At 42.8% G+C, this 16483-nt stretch overlaps 1 protein-coding gene across 7 annotated transcripts in view; it reads right to left on the reverse strand.

Annotated features, from left to right (window-relative positions):
- Positions 1–16483, reverse strand: part of LOC117359170 (multidrug resistance-associated protein 9-like) — a 227418-nt gene that overhangs the window by 36899 nt on the left and 174036 nt on the right. For all 7 annotated transcript variants that reach the window (XM_033941465.1, XM_033941468.1, XM_033941467.1 and 4 more), the window contains 2 exons: positions 3408–3497; positions 23–212 (listed from right to left, as the gene is read on the reverse strand). In XM_033941465.1, coding sequence (XP_033797356.1) covers positions 23–212; positions 3408–3497 — 280 coding nt within the window. The remainder of the gene's footprint in view (positions 1–22; positions 213–3407; positions 3498–16483) is intronic.

The raw sequence follows: 16483 nt of genomic DNA on the forward strand, positions 1-16483 counted from the left end.
AGGAAGAAAAGAAGAATCTCACCAGAACCTGTTCTTCCAACAATACCAATGGCTTCTTGTGCATTGATTCTCATATTCAGTCCTTTGAGAATGATAGGAGTATTTTCTCTGTATTTCATCTGGTAATCTTTAAAAGTTATTTCACCTTGAGTGGGCCACCCTTTAGGGATGTTTTCATTTTCAACATGATCTGGTCCCTCAGGAACACATTTCTAAGAAAGAATATACCATGTTTTATTTAATATGCAGTGCACGTAATAATTTAGAACAGTGGTTCTTAAACCTGTCCTGGGGGACCGCCAGCCAGTTGGGACTCTACATCACAGCCAAGGCCGACGCAGAAGCAGAGTGCAACGCCCTGTGCAAATTCCTGGATAAGATTACAGAGATTAAGTCCCTGCTGGAAGAGAGGAGGATTGCTGCCAAGATTGCAGGTCTGTACAATGATTCTGAACCCCCTCGGAAGACCATGCGGCGGGGAGTACTGATAACCCTTCTTCAGCAGTCTGCCATGATGTTGCCTCTCTGGATTGGGAAGCCAAGAAAGAAGCCACCGCGACTCTTTGGTGCAATTCCTGCATCCAGTGACTATGCGGCTAAGCCAGGAGACAAGGTGAATGCACGGGTGAAGGCTGTGGATGCTAGCCAAGGTTGTGAACTATAGTCATGCCTAGTGTTCGTCCGGATTTCCCCCCTTTTGAGGACATGTCCGGAGGTCCAGATAGCTTTTCAAAACCCGGCACTTTGTCCTGGTTTTGAAAAGCCTCCTCTTAATCACGTTGGACAGGAGGCAATCCACGCATGCGTGGATTGCCTCCTGCCTGACCATAGCAGGCAGCGGGGAGGGGGAGAGGCAATCTAGGTGGGACTGGGGCAGAGATGGGCGGGCCTGGGGCCAGGTCTAGGGTGTCCGGATTTTACAATTGTAAAATCTGGCAACCCAAGTCATGCCACCAACAAATATGAAGCGGATGACATAGATGTCCCTAATGAATATGCATGAGAGAAATTTGCATGCTTACTACCTACTTTACAGGCATGCATATTCAATAGGGATATCTTGAAAACCCGACTGGCTAGGGGTCCTCCAGGTCAAGCTTAAGAATCATTGATTTAGATAATTTTATCACTACATGCTTCTATAACACTATCATTCACACCAGTTTTTTTCTCTGCGTTGATTAGAGAATGCCTTACTTTGCCCTTTGGAAATATTATCTTTGGCATATACAAATTTCCAGAGTTCATTTACAAATATATGCTTAGATTTTTCAGTGTATACACATAAATGAAAACTGCTGCTCACAACCGCAGCCCAGGAACACTGCCACTGATCTGGGGTAGAGAGCTGCACGGGAACGGGGACGACGGGAATCCCGCGGGTTCCCCCTTCGGGTCACGGGGATCCCGTGGGGACGCCCCCTAGGTTCGCGGGAATCCCATGAGGACGCCCCCTAGGGTCACGGGAATCCCATGGGGACGCCTCCGAGGGTAGGGGGGTTCCTGCGGGGCTGGATGTACTAAGTCGCGCGGCTTTTCTCCCTACCTGCTCTGCTTGCAGCACAGAGCCGAACGGAAGTCTTCCCGACGTCAGCGCTGACATCGGGAAGACTTCCGTTCGGCTCTGTGCTGCAGGCAGGGTAGGTAAGGAGGAATAGCCTCGTGGCTCGAGTGGCTACCAAGGGAGGGGGGCGGTCCGCCCCTCCCCGGGTGCAGCACAGCCGGCCAGGTCCCCTTACTTTTGTGGCACTACCCCGACCGACCGACAACAGCCCTGGTCCGACGAACCTCCCTGCCCTTAACCGCAAATCTAAATTACCTTCTTACAGCAGCTGTAAGAAGGAAATTTAGATTTGCGGTTAAGGGCAGGGAGGTTTGTCAGACCGGGGCTGTTGTGGGTCGGTCGGTCGGGGAAGCGCCACAAAAGTAAGGGGACCTGGCCGGCTGTGCTGCACCCAGGGCGGGAGAGAAGGAGGGGGGAGAAGGACGCTGAAAGCACTGGGGAAGACAAAGGGGTGGAGAAGGACACTGAAAGGCCATGGGGAAGACGGGGGGGGGAAGGACACTGAAAGCATTTGTGGAAGACAGAAGGGGGAGAAGGACGCTGACAGGACATGGGGAAGACGGGGGGAGAAGGACGCTGAAAGCACATGGAGAAGACAAAGGGGTGGAGAAGGATGCTGAAAGGCCATGTGGAAGACGGGGGATGGGTGGGTGGAGAAGGACGCTGAAAGGCCATGGGGAAGACAGAGAGGGAGAAGGATGCTGAAAGGACATGGGGATGACAGAGGGGGGAGAAGGATGCTGAAAGGACATGGGGAAGACAGAGAGGGGAGAAGGACGCTGAAAGGACATGGGGAAGACAGAGGGGGGAGAAGGACACTGAAAGGACATGGGGAAGACAGAGGGGGGAGAAGGACACTGAAAGGACATGGGAAAGACAGAGGGGGGAGAAAGACACTGAAAGGACATGGGGAAGACAGAGGGGGGAGAAGGACACTGAAAGGACATGGGGAAGATGGGGGGAGAAAGACACTGAAAGGACATGGGGAAGAGAGAGTGGGGAGAAGACGCTGGCAGGGAAGAAGACAGAGATGCCAGACTATGGGGGGAGCGGAGGGAAGAAGATGGGTGCCAGACCAATTTGGAAGGGGGGAGAAAGGGAGAGGCACAGTAACAGAGCAAATGGAAGATGCAGAAGGAAGAGAGACAGTGGATGGAAGGAACTGAATGAGAACATGAGGAAAGCAGAAACCAGGCAACAAAGGTAGGAAAATAATTCTATTTCTTTTTTTTTTTTTTTGCTTCAGGATAAAGTAGTATATTAGTTGTGTTGATAAAAATTTATAAACAAAAGAGGCTCTGGTAGAAACCCGTTTACAAAGTATGTATTCTTCCCAATTAATATTTCCAAATTAATAAAGTCTTTTTGCTTATTTGTAAATGGGTTTCTACCAGAGCCTTTAATTCAGTAGCATAATTAAATGAAATAACTATTTCTGAAGTTTATAGGGACGGGCGGGGACGGAGGGGATTCCTCGCGGGGACGGGTGGGGACGGAGGGATTCCTCATGGGGACGGGTGGGGATGGGTGGGATTCCTCACGGGGACGGGTGGGGACGGGTGAGACTTTGGCGGGGACGGGTGGGATTTCTGTCCCCGCGCAACTCTCTAATCTGGGGTAAACTGGTGCACACACAGTTAACATGATCCACAGACCAGGCAGGCAATTTTATAAGCCAATTCATTCATTCATTTTCTTATATGCATTTGATTATATGCCTAATGCTATGTGTAAAGCATTATTTTACCCTTGAAAATATAGTACTTTAGAAAGTTACCTTCTTAAGTGAAATTTGATTTCTTAAAATAATGGCCTTTGTGCTCCAAGAAGCTTTAATACTCACCAGGACATAGTCCAGAATTTGCTCTACAGAGGTAAATTTAGCTTCGGTCTCAGTTCCCATTCTGATGCATATTTGTAAAAGTCCAGTTAACTAGAAGATAGAACAAAGGCTTCACCATCAAATAACTAATTTATTTTTCTTCTGTAGTTTTATTTTTTGTAATCTATAATTTCTTATAAATGTATAATTCATGAAAAAAACATAAGGTACATATAAAAAGCAAAGTCCATGTTCTTCATATAATATGCCATGATACTGGCTGTATCTCATAGGGATAAACTTAACAAAGAGGGTTGTTGTCACATTGGTTTAGCTAGCTCTCTCTGGCTTGTAAATTCTCTCTGTGAGGAAGCAATATTTGAATAGCACCCCACCCCCTAATTCTATATACTTGTGCAATTGGCACTAATTGGCTAACTGGCACTAATTGATACCAATTAGCTGTTATGCACTACTACTACTAAAATTTATCATTTCTATACATTACATTACATTAGAGATTTCTATTCCGCCATTACCTTGCGGTTCAAGGCTGATTACAAAAGAATTATAGATGGTGGGTTACAATGGAAGATTATTTGTCATTTCTAGAGCGGTAAAGAGAAGTCCGGTAGTTTAAGAGTGGCGAGAAGATGGAGGTAGGACGGAAGTGTGATGTTAGTTCTGTTTCAGGAATTTCTTGAAGAGCATAGTTTTTATTTCTTTTCTGAACATCTTGTAGTCTGGGGTAGATATCAGTAGATTGGAGATCTGGTTATTTAGTTTTACTGCTTGAGTGGCTAGGAGGCTATCGTATAGTTTTTTCTATAGCGCTGAAAGGCATACGCAGCACTGTACATTTGACATGTAATAGACAGTCACTGCTCAGAAGAGCTTACAATCTAGTTTGAGATGGACAGACAGGACATATAGGGGTTGGAGAGTTATGCACATACCTGTCTTTAGTCATGTGTTACACACTCAAATTCTAAAATGTACAAGATCAAGGAGGCATGGACCTGGGAGGGGCATGGACAGGTCTGGGGAGGAGGTGCCTAATTGCATAGTGGGATTTCTGCTCCTAATAGTTAAATTTAAGTTCCTGTCGCCCTCTCCTTTTCCCACCCCCACCCCCCATATGCTGCCAACATTGGTTTTTCTGCTTATAGCTTTTACTCTGTGGAATCTTTTTCCTTCCAGAAGTTGCAGGGAAAGAAAGCTTGGAACCAAATAGTTCATTAGTTTATACTTACACTCAAGGCCCTGATGCTCAATAGCTTTCCATGCTGGTAAGACTCATTAAACCAATCTTACTGGTATGAAAGCTTAGCTTCCGAGAATCCTATACAAATTCATTATAAGGAGCTCATTAGTATTTTCCAGTAGGTCAGGAGCTACCGGTAACTTTTTTTGCATGTGTTGTGTGTCTGTATGTCCAGCGCACACAACACACTCATAACAGCTGCGCCCATTTTAGGGCCCAAAAAAAGCTTGCATCTGAGACAGCAGCCCCTTCTCTCCCTCTACCAGCTCATCTGATCAGGGCTCCAGAGCTGCCGATCAGCTGAGCTGGCATAGGGAGAACAGAGCCTTGATCAACTAAGCCGGGCCCTGTGATCAGTAGTGCCCCTCTGTTTTCTTATCCCACCCCATTTTCAGCAATGCTCCGTGTCTGTCTCTATTCTTACACCATGCCCAGTATTTCCTGTGTCTGCCCTTTCCCTCCCCTCCCCTCTTTTCCCTTCCTCCCACACCCCAGGTCCAGCAGCTCTCCACTGCTCCCCCTTCACGATCTGGCATAACTCCCTATCTCAATCTGTTGGTCCAGCATCTCTCCTCCTCTGTTCCAACCCCTGATCCAGTCTTTCTCTCCCTTACACCAGTTTGATCTCTTTCTCTTTCCCTTCTTGTTTTCCCTTTCCTGGCAGGTGCAGTACATCTTCATGTCCCTTCAGTCCCCATCCTAGGAGTCCAACACATCTCCATATTCCTCCAGCTCCCTCCAACTTCCTCCAGCTTGGAGTCCATCATTCCCTCCAACTTCCTCCATCCCAGAGTCCATCACTTTTCCAGCTTCCTCCAGCTCCCTCTCACCCTAGGGTCCAGCATATCTCTATTTCCCTCCAGCCCACCATCTCAAGGTAAGGCACATCTCTATTTCCCTCCAGCTCCCACCCAGGGTCTAGCACATCTGCGTCTTCCTCCATCCCAACCCCCCACCTCAAGATCCAACACATCTTATTTTACTTTCTCCTCCCCTACCCCCCAGGGCCAACATATCTTTCTCCCTCATCCCCCTTTCAGTCCAGCATTTCTTCCTCACCCACCCCCCCTTCCAGTTCCTCGAAACTTACCTTAATCTCCGGCAGAGTCAGTCTTCTAGACATGCTGCTCTGGCTGGGTCCCTTCTCTCTGCTGAGTCCTACCTTCTATGAGGTAACCTCCTGCTTCTGCACAGACAGGACCTGGCAGAGGGAAATCCCCAACACTGACCAGAACAGCGTGTCTTGAAGGCTGCTGCTGCTGGCACTAATACAAAGGATTGGGGGGAAAGGGGGAGAGAGATGCTACACGGAAAGCATGGAGCTGGGGATAGAGAGACACTAGCAGGACCCAGTAAGGGGGGAGAGAGGGACTGCGGGCAGGAACAAAAAATATGTTCAGGCTAGGGTGTAAAACTTAGGCACCAGGTCAGATTTCTTAGGCACAATGGCAACCTGGCACTTGGGGCTTGTCAAGCCTAGGTTAGTGCAACCATCATACTCCAAAAACAACTAATAAGATTAAAAGGCAAGAAAAGAATAAATCTAACTCAATAAATATAATCAAACACAAAAAAACAAACCAACTTACACAGCAGGCTACCAGTTTCCCAGACCAAGCAGCAAAGAACGCCAAGTAATAAAAAAAATTCTGTTCAGCTGATTCACTTTTAAATCTTATTAGTTGTTTTTGGAGTATGATGATTGCTCTTTTTTTTAATGCTTTTCTCTAAAACATTTTTGTTTTTCATTGTGATGCAGAGCTCCACTATGGTGGGTGTATAGACTTTTGTCACTCCTCCTGAAGTTAGGACCCAAAGTGGTAAACTGGGTTAGAAACTGGCTGTCAGACAGACGCCAAAGGGTGGTGGTTAATGGAAGTCGCTCGGAGGAAGGAAAGGTGAGTAGTGGAGTCCCTCGGGGTTCGGTGCTGGGGCCGATCCTGTTCAATATGTTTGTGAGTAACATTGCTGAAGGGTTAGAAGGAAAAGTGTGCCTTTTTGCAGATGATACCAAGATTTGTAACCGAGTAGACACCGAAGAGGGAGTGGAAAATATGAAAAAGGATCTGCAAAAGTTAGAGGAATGGTCTAATGCCTGGCAACTAAAATTCAATGCAAAGAAATGCAGAGTAATGCATTTGGGGATTAATAATCGGAAGGAACCGTATATGCTGGGAGGTGAGAAGCTGATATGCACAGATGAGGAGAGGGACCTTGGGGTGATAGTGTCTGAAGATCTAAAGGCGAAAATACAGTGTGACAAGGAGGTGGCTGCTACCAGAAGGATACTGGGCTGTATAAAGACAGGAGTAGCCAGTAGAAGGAAGAAGGTGTTGATGCCCCTCTACAGGTCTTTGGTGAGACCCCACATGGAGTATTGTGTTCAGTTTTGGAGACCATATCTGGCGAAGGACGTAAGAAGACTTGAAGAGGTCCAGAGGAGGGTGACAAAAATGATAGGAGGCTTGCGCCAGAAGATGTATGAGGAGAGACTGGAAGCCCTGAATATGTATACCCTAGAGCAGGGGTAGGGAATTCTGGTCCTCGAGAGCCGTATTCCAGTCGGGTTTCAGGATTTCCCCAATGAATATGCATTGAAAGCAGTGCATGCAAATAGATCTCATGCATATTCATAGGGGAAATCCTGAAAACCCGACTGGAATATGGCTCTCGAGGACCAGAGTTTCCTACCCCTGCCCTAGAGGAAAGGAGGGACAGGGGAGATATGATTCAGACGTTCAAATACTTGAAATGTATTAACGTAGAACAAAATCTCTTCCATAGAAAATAAAATGGTAAAACCAGAGGACATAATTTGAGGTTGAGGGGTGGTAGATTCAAGAACAATGTTAGGAAATTCTACTTTATGGAGAGGATGGTGGATGCCTGGAATGCGCTCCCAAGATAGGTGGTGGAGAGGAAAATGGTGACTGAGTTCAAAGAAGCGTGGGATGAACACAGAGGATCTAGAATCAGAAAATAATATAAAATATTAAACTAAGGCCAGTACTGGGCAGACTTGCATGGTCTGTGTGTCTGTATATGGCAGTTTGGGGGAGGATGGGCTGGAGAGGGCTTAGATGGGCTGGAGTAGGTTTTGACAGAGATTTTGGCAGTTGGAACCCAAGCACAGTACCGGGTAGAACTTTGGATTCTTGCCCAGAAATAGCTAAGAAGAAAAAATTTAAAAAATTTAAATTGAATCAGGTTGGGCAGACTGGATGGACCATTCTGGTCTTTATTTGCCGTCATCTACTATTTTACTATGTTACTCCTGAAGAAAGAACTGCTGAAACTCAGCCTGAGTCGGGGATTGGAGACTTTGCTATTTTTATGGATACTGGGTGATGGTGAGTTTTTGAATTTCACTGAATGAACACTGTTTCTATTTTTCACTGGACCTTTGAACATACGGGGTTGGACATTTGTCCATTTAGACTCTGTATTTTGGGATTGGACATTTGATCCTTTACAACCTGTTTGAACATGCATTCCGATGGAAGGGTTGTCCCAACTAGAGCAGCAACCAGATAAGTATTTGGCTTTCATTCACTAATGCAGATTTCTGACATGAGCCTTTTTGACCATATTTTGTGATTATTATTATCTTCACCTTTACTGCTGCATGAATTTGTATATGCTTGCTCTTTTTTCCATCTTTGGTTGGCCTAGGGAGAACGTTATGTGCTATGATGGTTCTCCGATTCATTGGTCATTTTTTTTCATGACCAATTTGTTCTTGGTGGTCTGAGCACATTACCAGGTAAACTGAAATATCTGTGCTTTTCTTCTATCTTCTTTCTTTTTTTATATTTTATAGTTACTTTATTACTAATAAGCACTATTGTTTAATTTATTGTGTGAGTGTTTACTTTATTGTAAAATCGCCGTGATTTATTTTGGAATCCTAGGTTAGTGGGCAGAAAAAATAATACCAGTCTTGAGTTGATGTTGTTTTTCCTTGAACAACACAGCTTGAACACTGCAAGCTGTATTATTCCACTTAAATATTAATGAGGTGTTTGTATGCATTTACGTACATTGCATATTATTATTATATATCCTATGGTGACAAATTAATATATGTTAAGGTAATATAATCCACAATATTGTCATTTAACATGGGTTAAAAGAGATAAATATGTGTTATTGTCTTAACACATTAGTAGTTATCCTATTCAATCCTTCCTATAAAGGGTTGGCTGGAATGAACACTTTTTAAAAACATATATGTGTTTTGAGCAGGTGTAAATCCCAAAGTGTGATCCAAATAAACATGTATTGCCAATTTAAAACAGGTAATATACATCTGTACATTCCCATCCAAACCATACCTCTTGAAATAGCTACGCAAGAATGTAAATATGCACTTGTAAAAATTCACTTTCTGAAATGTGATATTACACATGTGACATACATATAGAAAAGAGTTTAGGTTTTTATCTTAATAATATATTTTCCAGTAGATGCAAATGGTATATTGAACCTTAGAGTACTCTGTCCATTCTCGTGAGCATTTTGCAGAAAGATGTCAATCACAGCTTTTGAAACCTTCTCCTTCTCCCAGGAGTCTGCTGCCTCTATATTTCATTCCAAAGCATGCAAGAGCTCGAGTAAAAGACAGGAGAAGGAGGGACACAGTAAACTCCCCAAAACCAAGTGTGTGATCTGTTCAAATAACATTATAACAGTCAATAATGAACCTTAATATATAAATGAATAAACATTACCATTGAATAGTAAAACACATTGAATAAAAGCAACAGATTGAATATTAGCGGAGCTCAATTATCTCTTGAGATTCTATTTACAAACTGATTCTGAACTCATAGTCTGGCTGGCAGAGAAGTCTTAGCTATCGAGAGGATCATGAAGCATAAGACATAAACAGGCATATCAAAAATTATTGGTTGGGGGTTCAGAATACCATTCCTATCTACTGGAAAAGATATTAGTAAGGTAAGAACCTAATCTCTTTTTCCAATGCAATAGAAATGGCATGCTGAACCATAGGGACATACCCCAGCAGTCTCCGAAGTCCTGGGTGGGAGAAATAAGTCTGCTTTCAATGCTGTGGATCCAAAGGTAGCATCCTCATGCGCCGCCACATCCATCCTTTAGTGAAAGTGTGTAAGGAAGACCATGTTGCAGATCTACATATCTCCTTCGGAAGTATTGCCCTCGATTCCACTCAAGAGGAGGTTACTCCTCTGGTCGAATGTGCTTTCAATGACACCAGCATTTGTTTGCCACAGACAGTGTAGGTGGAAGAGATCACTGTCTGAATCCACCTTGGAGGCTGGTCTGCCTTGGGTTGACTCTTTGGTTAGGACAAAGAGATGGACCAATAAACAAACTCATTAGTCACTTCCAGGTAATACAAGAGAACTCTGTGGAAGTTTCAAGTTTTATTAAAATTTGATCGAACACTTATCAATAATTCTAAGCGATTTACAAATCATATGTACAAAAAAGGAAATTGGGAGGAAATACAAATCTTAATAGGATAGAAAACATGTACGGTTATTAACATCAGGGAGAGGAAAAAATAAAGAAAGAAGACTATATTTAAAATCCTGATTACAATTGTTGATCAACTGACTTATTAGTCTCCAAAAGCATCTCTGAAGAGAAAACTCTTCAGTGAACATTTACATTTTTCTAATGAGGATTCTTCTCGTAAGTGAATAAGTAGTAAATTCCAGATTTGAGGGGCTGTAACTGAAAAGATGTCAGTGCGTCTAGTGTTAATAACTTTCAAAGAGGGGATGGATAATAGGTGTTGATCATTTGATCTCAGGGATTTTAGAGTATTGTAAGAAATTAATAATTTATCTAGGAAGGCTGGCATATTTGAAGCTCTGACTTTGAATGTTATTAGGGCTATTTTATACATTATTCTATGTGTGATCGGGAGCCAATGTGCGTTTTTCAAAAGTCCAGAAGCTTTACAGCCTTGTCTTTCTTCTTAGAACCTGTAGGTTGAAAGGCTAGAAGCCTGACTTCCTGGTTGATGTGAAATGCTGAAACAAACTGTGACATGATCCTTAGAAACAGTTCCCTGCATGACAAAACTTGCAATTCTGAAACTCTTCTGGCCAAGGTAATTTCAACTATGAACATCTCTTTGATCGTAAGATCCATGAGAGAAGCTTCCTCCAAAGGCTCATCATACAAGGTCCTCCGAAGACCCTCTAACATGATGTTGAGATTCCAGGAAAAGAAGGGCCTGAGCCTCAAGGCTCCTTTGAAGAACTATTAATTTCTAGGTGAGCAGCCAGGAAGATTCACTTTTCACTGCCTTTAATGCAAGCCATCTGCACCAAGCAACTGCCTGGCATCTGCACCTTAAGGGACGCCACTGCTAATCCCTTGTCCAGACCCTCTTGAAGGAAGACCAGTACTGATGATAATGGGGCTTTGTTAGGCTCCAAATTCTCCTTATTGCACCAGCATTAAAAAGTAATCCAAGCCTTGGTATAAGCCAAAAGCGTGGATGGTTTCTTGGCCTTCAGTAGGGTGGTTATAACCACTTCTGAATATCCTTTCTTGGCTAGTACCGTGCGCTCAAGAGCCATGCCATAAGAGCAAGTCCAGATATACCTGGAGCCGGAGATATTCATCCACTTATAGATGTACTAAATCAGCATACCAAGGACGCCTGAGTCAATCCGGGAACATAAGAACATAAGAATTGCCACTGCTGAGTCAGACCAGTGGTCCATCCTGCCCAGCAGTCCGCTCACACGGCGACCCTCTGGTCTAAGACCAGCACCCTAACTGAGACTAGCCCTATCAGAGCACATTCTTGTTCAACAGAAACTTGTCTAACTTTGTCTTGAATCCTTGGAGGGTGTTTTCCCCTATAACAGCTTCTGGAAGGGCGTTCCAGCTTTCTACCACTCTCTGGGTGAAGAAGAACTTCCTTACGTTTGTACGGAATCTATCCCCTTTCAACTTTAGAGAGTTCCCTCTTGTTCTCCCTACCTTGGGGAGGGTGAACAACCTGTCCTTATCTACTAAGTCTATCCCCTTCAGTACCTTGAATGTTTCGATCATGTCCCCTCTCAATCTCCTCTGTTCGAGAGAGAAGAGGCCCAGTTTCTCTAATATTTCACTGTATGGCAGCTCCTCCAGTCCCTTAACCATCTTAGTCGCTCTTCTCTGGACCCTTTCAAGTAGTACCGTGTCCTTCTTCAGGTACGGCGAGCAGTGCTGGACGCAGTACTCCAGGTGAGGGCGTACTATGGCCCAGTACAGCGGCATGATAACCTTCTCTGATCTGTTCGTGATCCCCTTCTTTATCATTCCTAGCATTCTGTTTGCCCTTTTTGCTGCCGCCGCACATTGTGTGGACGGCTTCATCGACTTGTCGATCAGAACTCCCAAGTTCCTTTCCTGGGAGGTCTCTCCAAGTACCACCCTGGACATCCTGTATTCGTGCATGAAATTTTTGTTACCGACATGCATCACTTTACACTTATCCACATTGAACCTCATCTGCCATGTCGATGCCCATTCCTCGAGCTTGATTATGTCACGTTGCAGATCTTCGCAATCTCCCTGCGTCTTTACTACTCTGAATAACTTCGTATCATCCGCAAATTTAATCACCTCGCTCGTCGTATCTATGTCCAGATCATTTATAAAGATGTTAAAGAGCACGGGTCCAAGCACCGAGCCCTGCGGCACCCCACTGGTGACGCTCTTCCAGTCCGAATATTGTCCATTTACCCCCACTCTCTGTTTCCTATGCTCCAGCCAGTTTTTAATCCACGTGAGTATTTCACCCTCAATTCCATGGCTTGCAATTTTCTGAAGTAGTCGTTCATGCGGAACCTTGTCGAACGCCTTCTGAAAATCCAGATATACAATGTTGACTGGATCGCCCTTGTCTATCTGTCTGTTTACTCCCTCAAAGAAGTGCAGCAAGTTCATCAAACACGATCTGCCTTTGCTAAAACCGTGCTGACTGGTCCTCATCAGCCCGTTTCCGTCAAGGTGATCAATGATTCTATCCTTTATCAGTGATTCTACCATCTTTCCCGGTACAGAGGTCAGACTCACCGGTCTGTAGTTCCCCGGATCTCCCCTCGAACCTTTCTTGAAGATCGGTATAACATTCGCTACCTTCCAGTCTTCCAGAATCTTTCCCGATTTGATTGACAGATTGGCTATTAGTTGAAGCAGTTCAGCTATGGTCCCTTTCAGTTCCTTGATGACCCTCGGATGGATGCCATCCGGTCCCAGGGATTTATTGCTCTTAAGCCTATCAATCTACCTATATACCTCCTCTAGACTGACCGTCAATCCTGTCAGCTTTCTGTCTTCGTTTCCAGCATATAGCCTGATGGGTTCTGGTATGCTGTGTACATCTTCTTCGGTAAATACAGATGCAAAAAATGTGTTCAGTTTGTCAGCGATTGCTTTGTCCTCCTTTAGTGTTCCCTTTATTCCATGGTCATCCAAAGGTCCCACCACTTCCTTTGCGGGTCGTTTCCCCTTAATATATCGAAAGAACGGCTTGAAGTTCTTCGCCTCCTTGGCTATTTTTTCCTCGTAGTCTCTTTTGGCCCCTTTTACTGCCTTATGGCACCTGCGTTGATGTTGTTTGTGCTTGTTCCAGTTTTCATCCGTTTTTGACCTTTTCCATTCCTTAAATGAAGTTTTCTTTTCTCTGATCGCTTCCTTCACCTCTACAGTGAGCCACGCCGGTTCTTTGTTCTTTTTCCTCTTGGATCCCTTGTTGATATGCGGTATATATAAAGCTTTTGATAGCGTCCCACACCGCAGGCTGGTTTTTTTTATTTTTATTTTTTTCCAATTCTTTATTCATTTTCATATCTCATAACAAGTATACAATAATCATTCAATATTCATACAATTCACTTGTTTACTTCATATAATATTAAATCTTATATTATCCCCCCTCCCCCCTTCCCTTCCACACATATCAACATTTTATTTGAATCTCACACATTATACCCTCCCAATCCCATATCATATTATTCTTCTATATAAAAAAAAAGTGTCTAATCATTCGAATATTCAATCAATGGCCCCCAAATTTTTTTAAATTTGTTATAATTTCCTTTTTGCATAGCAAGAATTCGTTCCATTTTATAAATATAACATATAGAATTCCACCAAAAAGTATAGTTAAGTCTTGTATAATCTTTCCAATTTCTAGTTATATTTTGAATGGCAACCCCTGTCATAATCATTAGTAATTTATTATTATTTGCTGAAATTTGACTCTTTGCTCTCATCATTGTTCCAAACAAAATTGTATCATATGACATAGCAACTGGATTTTCTAGAAAATAATTAATTTGAGACCAAATTGACTTCCAGAAGGCGTTAATACAAGGACAATAAAAAAATTAGATGATCCAAAGTCCCTGCTTCTAGATTACAGTGCCAACATTTATTAGATCTAGAGCTATCAAACTTTTGTAAACGTACTGGGGTCAAAAGAGCTCTATGCAACAAAAAGAACCAAGTCTGTCTCATAGATGCCGACACTGTACATCTAATTCTCCAAGACCAAATTCGTGGCCATTGAGAAGCAGAAATTTGATGCTTAATCTCAATGCTCCAAATGTCTTTTAGACCCGTTTTTTGTTTTTTATTTGTAAAACCATATATCAATTTATACCACTTAGCGGCTTGGTGACCCAAGAAATCCGCCTGGAAACACAGGATTTCCAAACTATATTGAGTATCAAGATCTTTCCATTCAGGGAACCCCTCCTGAATAGCCTGCTTCAGCTGCAACCATTTAAAACTTTGTGACTTAGTAAAACCATATTTATGTTGCAGCTGTGAAAAACTAAGCAGCTTACCATTTGAAATAACATCATTTAAAGTTCTTATTCCTGCAATGATCCATTGTTTCCAGAGAATTTTATGACCGCCTATTTTGATCTTGGAGTTTAGCCAAATGGATTGATTTAATGATTTAAAAATTGGAATAGGTGATAATTTAGTAACATATCTCAAAGTCTTCCAAGTATCAATCAAAATTCTATTCCCTTTGTATCTATTAGGCATTGGTATACTCAAAAGATGAACCAAATGTATAGGAAACATGAGTCGCCATTCCAAATACAACCAGTCTGGGACATTCTCCATGAGCTCTGGAAGGACCCAATACATACCCTGTCTTAAAATATAGGCTTGATGGTACCTATAAAAATTTGGAAAATTTACCCCCCCTTCCACAATTGTTTTTTGTAACTTTACTAAAGCAATTCTAGGTCTTTTCCCCAACCAAACAAATTTTGTAAGAATACCATTCAACTTTTTATAAAATGACCCCTGAAAAAAAACTGGTATCATACTCATTTGATAACAAACCACAGGCAATATCATCATTTTAATTGTTTGAACTCTCCCCCACCAAGATAAATATAAAGGATTCCATTGCTCACACATTTCCGTTACTTTCTTTAATAAAAGTTTTTCATTTTCCTTTACTGTATCTTCAATATTACTTTTGATATTGATTCCTAAATATTTTAATCCATCTTCTTTCCAAACAAATGTAAATGAATCAAATAATCCTTTGGTACAATGTACATTAAGTGGTAGCACTTCCGATTTGCTCCAATTAATCTTGTACCCAGAAAACTTTCCAAATTTTTCAATCAATTCAAGCAAACATGGAATAGTAGTCTCTGGTTTCCTCAAATAAAGCAGAATATCATCCGCATAAGCGGAGAGCTTATATTCCCAACTTGAAAACGGAATTCCTTGTATCTCCTTTGCCTGATTAATAGCTATCAACAAGGGTTCCAGAACAACATCAAAAAGCAAAGGAGACAAAGGACAACCTTGTCTAACCCCCCTTTGTAAACTAAATCTATCTGATAAATTATTATTAATATATAGCCTAGCACCAGGGGAGCTATACAATGTCTGAATCATTTGAATAAAACCAGTCCCTATACCAAACCATTCTAATGCTTGATACATAAAAGACCATTCAACTCTGTCAAAGGCTTTTTCTGCATCCAAAGAAATTAAGAATGCCGGATCCTGAATATCTTTTGTTAAATTTAAAGTATGAAAAGCCAGTCTGGTATTATTGGCAGGCAGGCTGTTGAACAAACTAAAATCGATGGGATTAGGAGACACATTCACTACATGGGTAAAGGATTGGCTAGATGGTAGGATTCAAAGGGTGATGGTAAACGGTACCCCCCTCCAAAACGTCAGCTGTGACGAGTGGAGTACCTCAGGGCTCCGTCTTAGGGCCGATACTATTCAATTTATTCATAGGAGATTTGACCCAAGGACTTAGAGGAAAAGTATCACTGTTTGCCGACGACGCCAAACTATGCAACATAGTAGGCAAAAGCAGTGTACCTGACTTTATGACGCAGGACCTACGACAGTTGGAACAGTGGTCATCAACTTGGCAGCTAAGCTTCAATGCCAAAAAAATGTAAAGTAATGCACCTAGGCAAAAAAAACCCACACAGAACTTACACACTAAATGGTGAAACCTTGTCCAGTACCACGATAGAACGTGATTTAGGAGTGATCATTAGCAATGATATGAAGGCTGCAAATCAGGTGGAGAAGGCTTCGTCCAAAGCAAGACAAATGATGGGCTGCATCCGTAGGGGTTTTGTCAGCAGAAAACCTGAAGTCATAATGCCACTGTACAGATCCATGGTGAGACCTCATCTCGAGTATTGTGTTCAATTCTGGAGACCACACTACCGGAAAGATGTGTTGAGAATTGAATCGGTTCAGCGAATGGCTACCAGGATGGTCTTGGGGCTCAGGGATCTCACATATGAAGAAAGACTAAAAAAACTGCGGA

Source organism: Geotrypetes seraphini, chromosome 4, assembly GCF_902459505.1.
Source record: "Geotrypetes seraphini chromosome 4, aGeoSer1.1, whole genome shotgun sequence".
Lineage (NCBI taxonomy): Eukaryota > Metazoa > Chordata > Amphibia > Gymnophiona > Dermophiidae > Geotrypetes > Geotrypetes seraphini.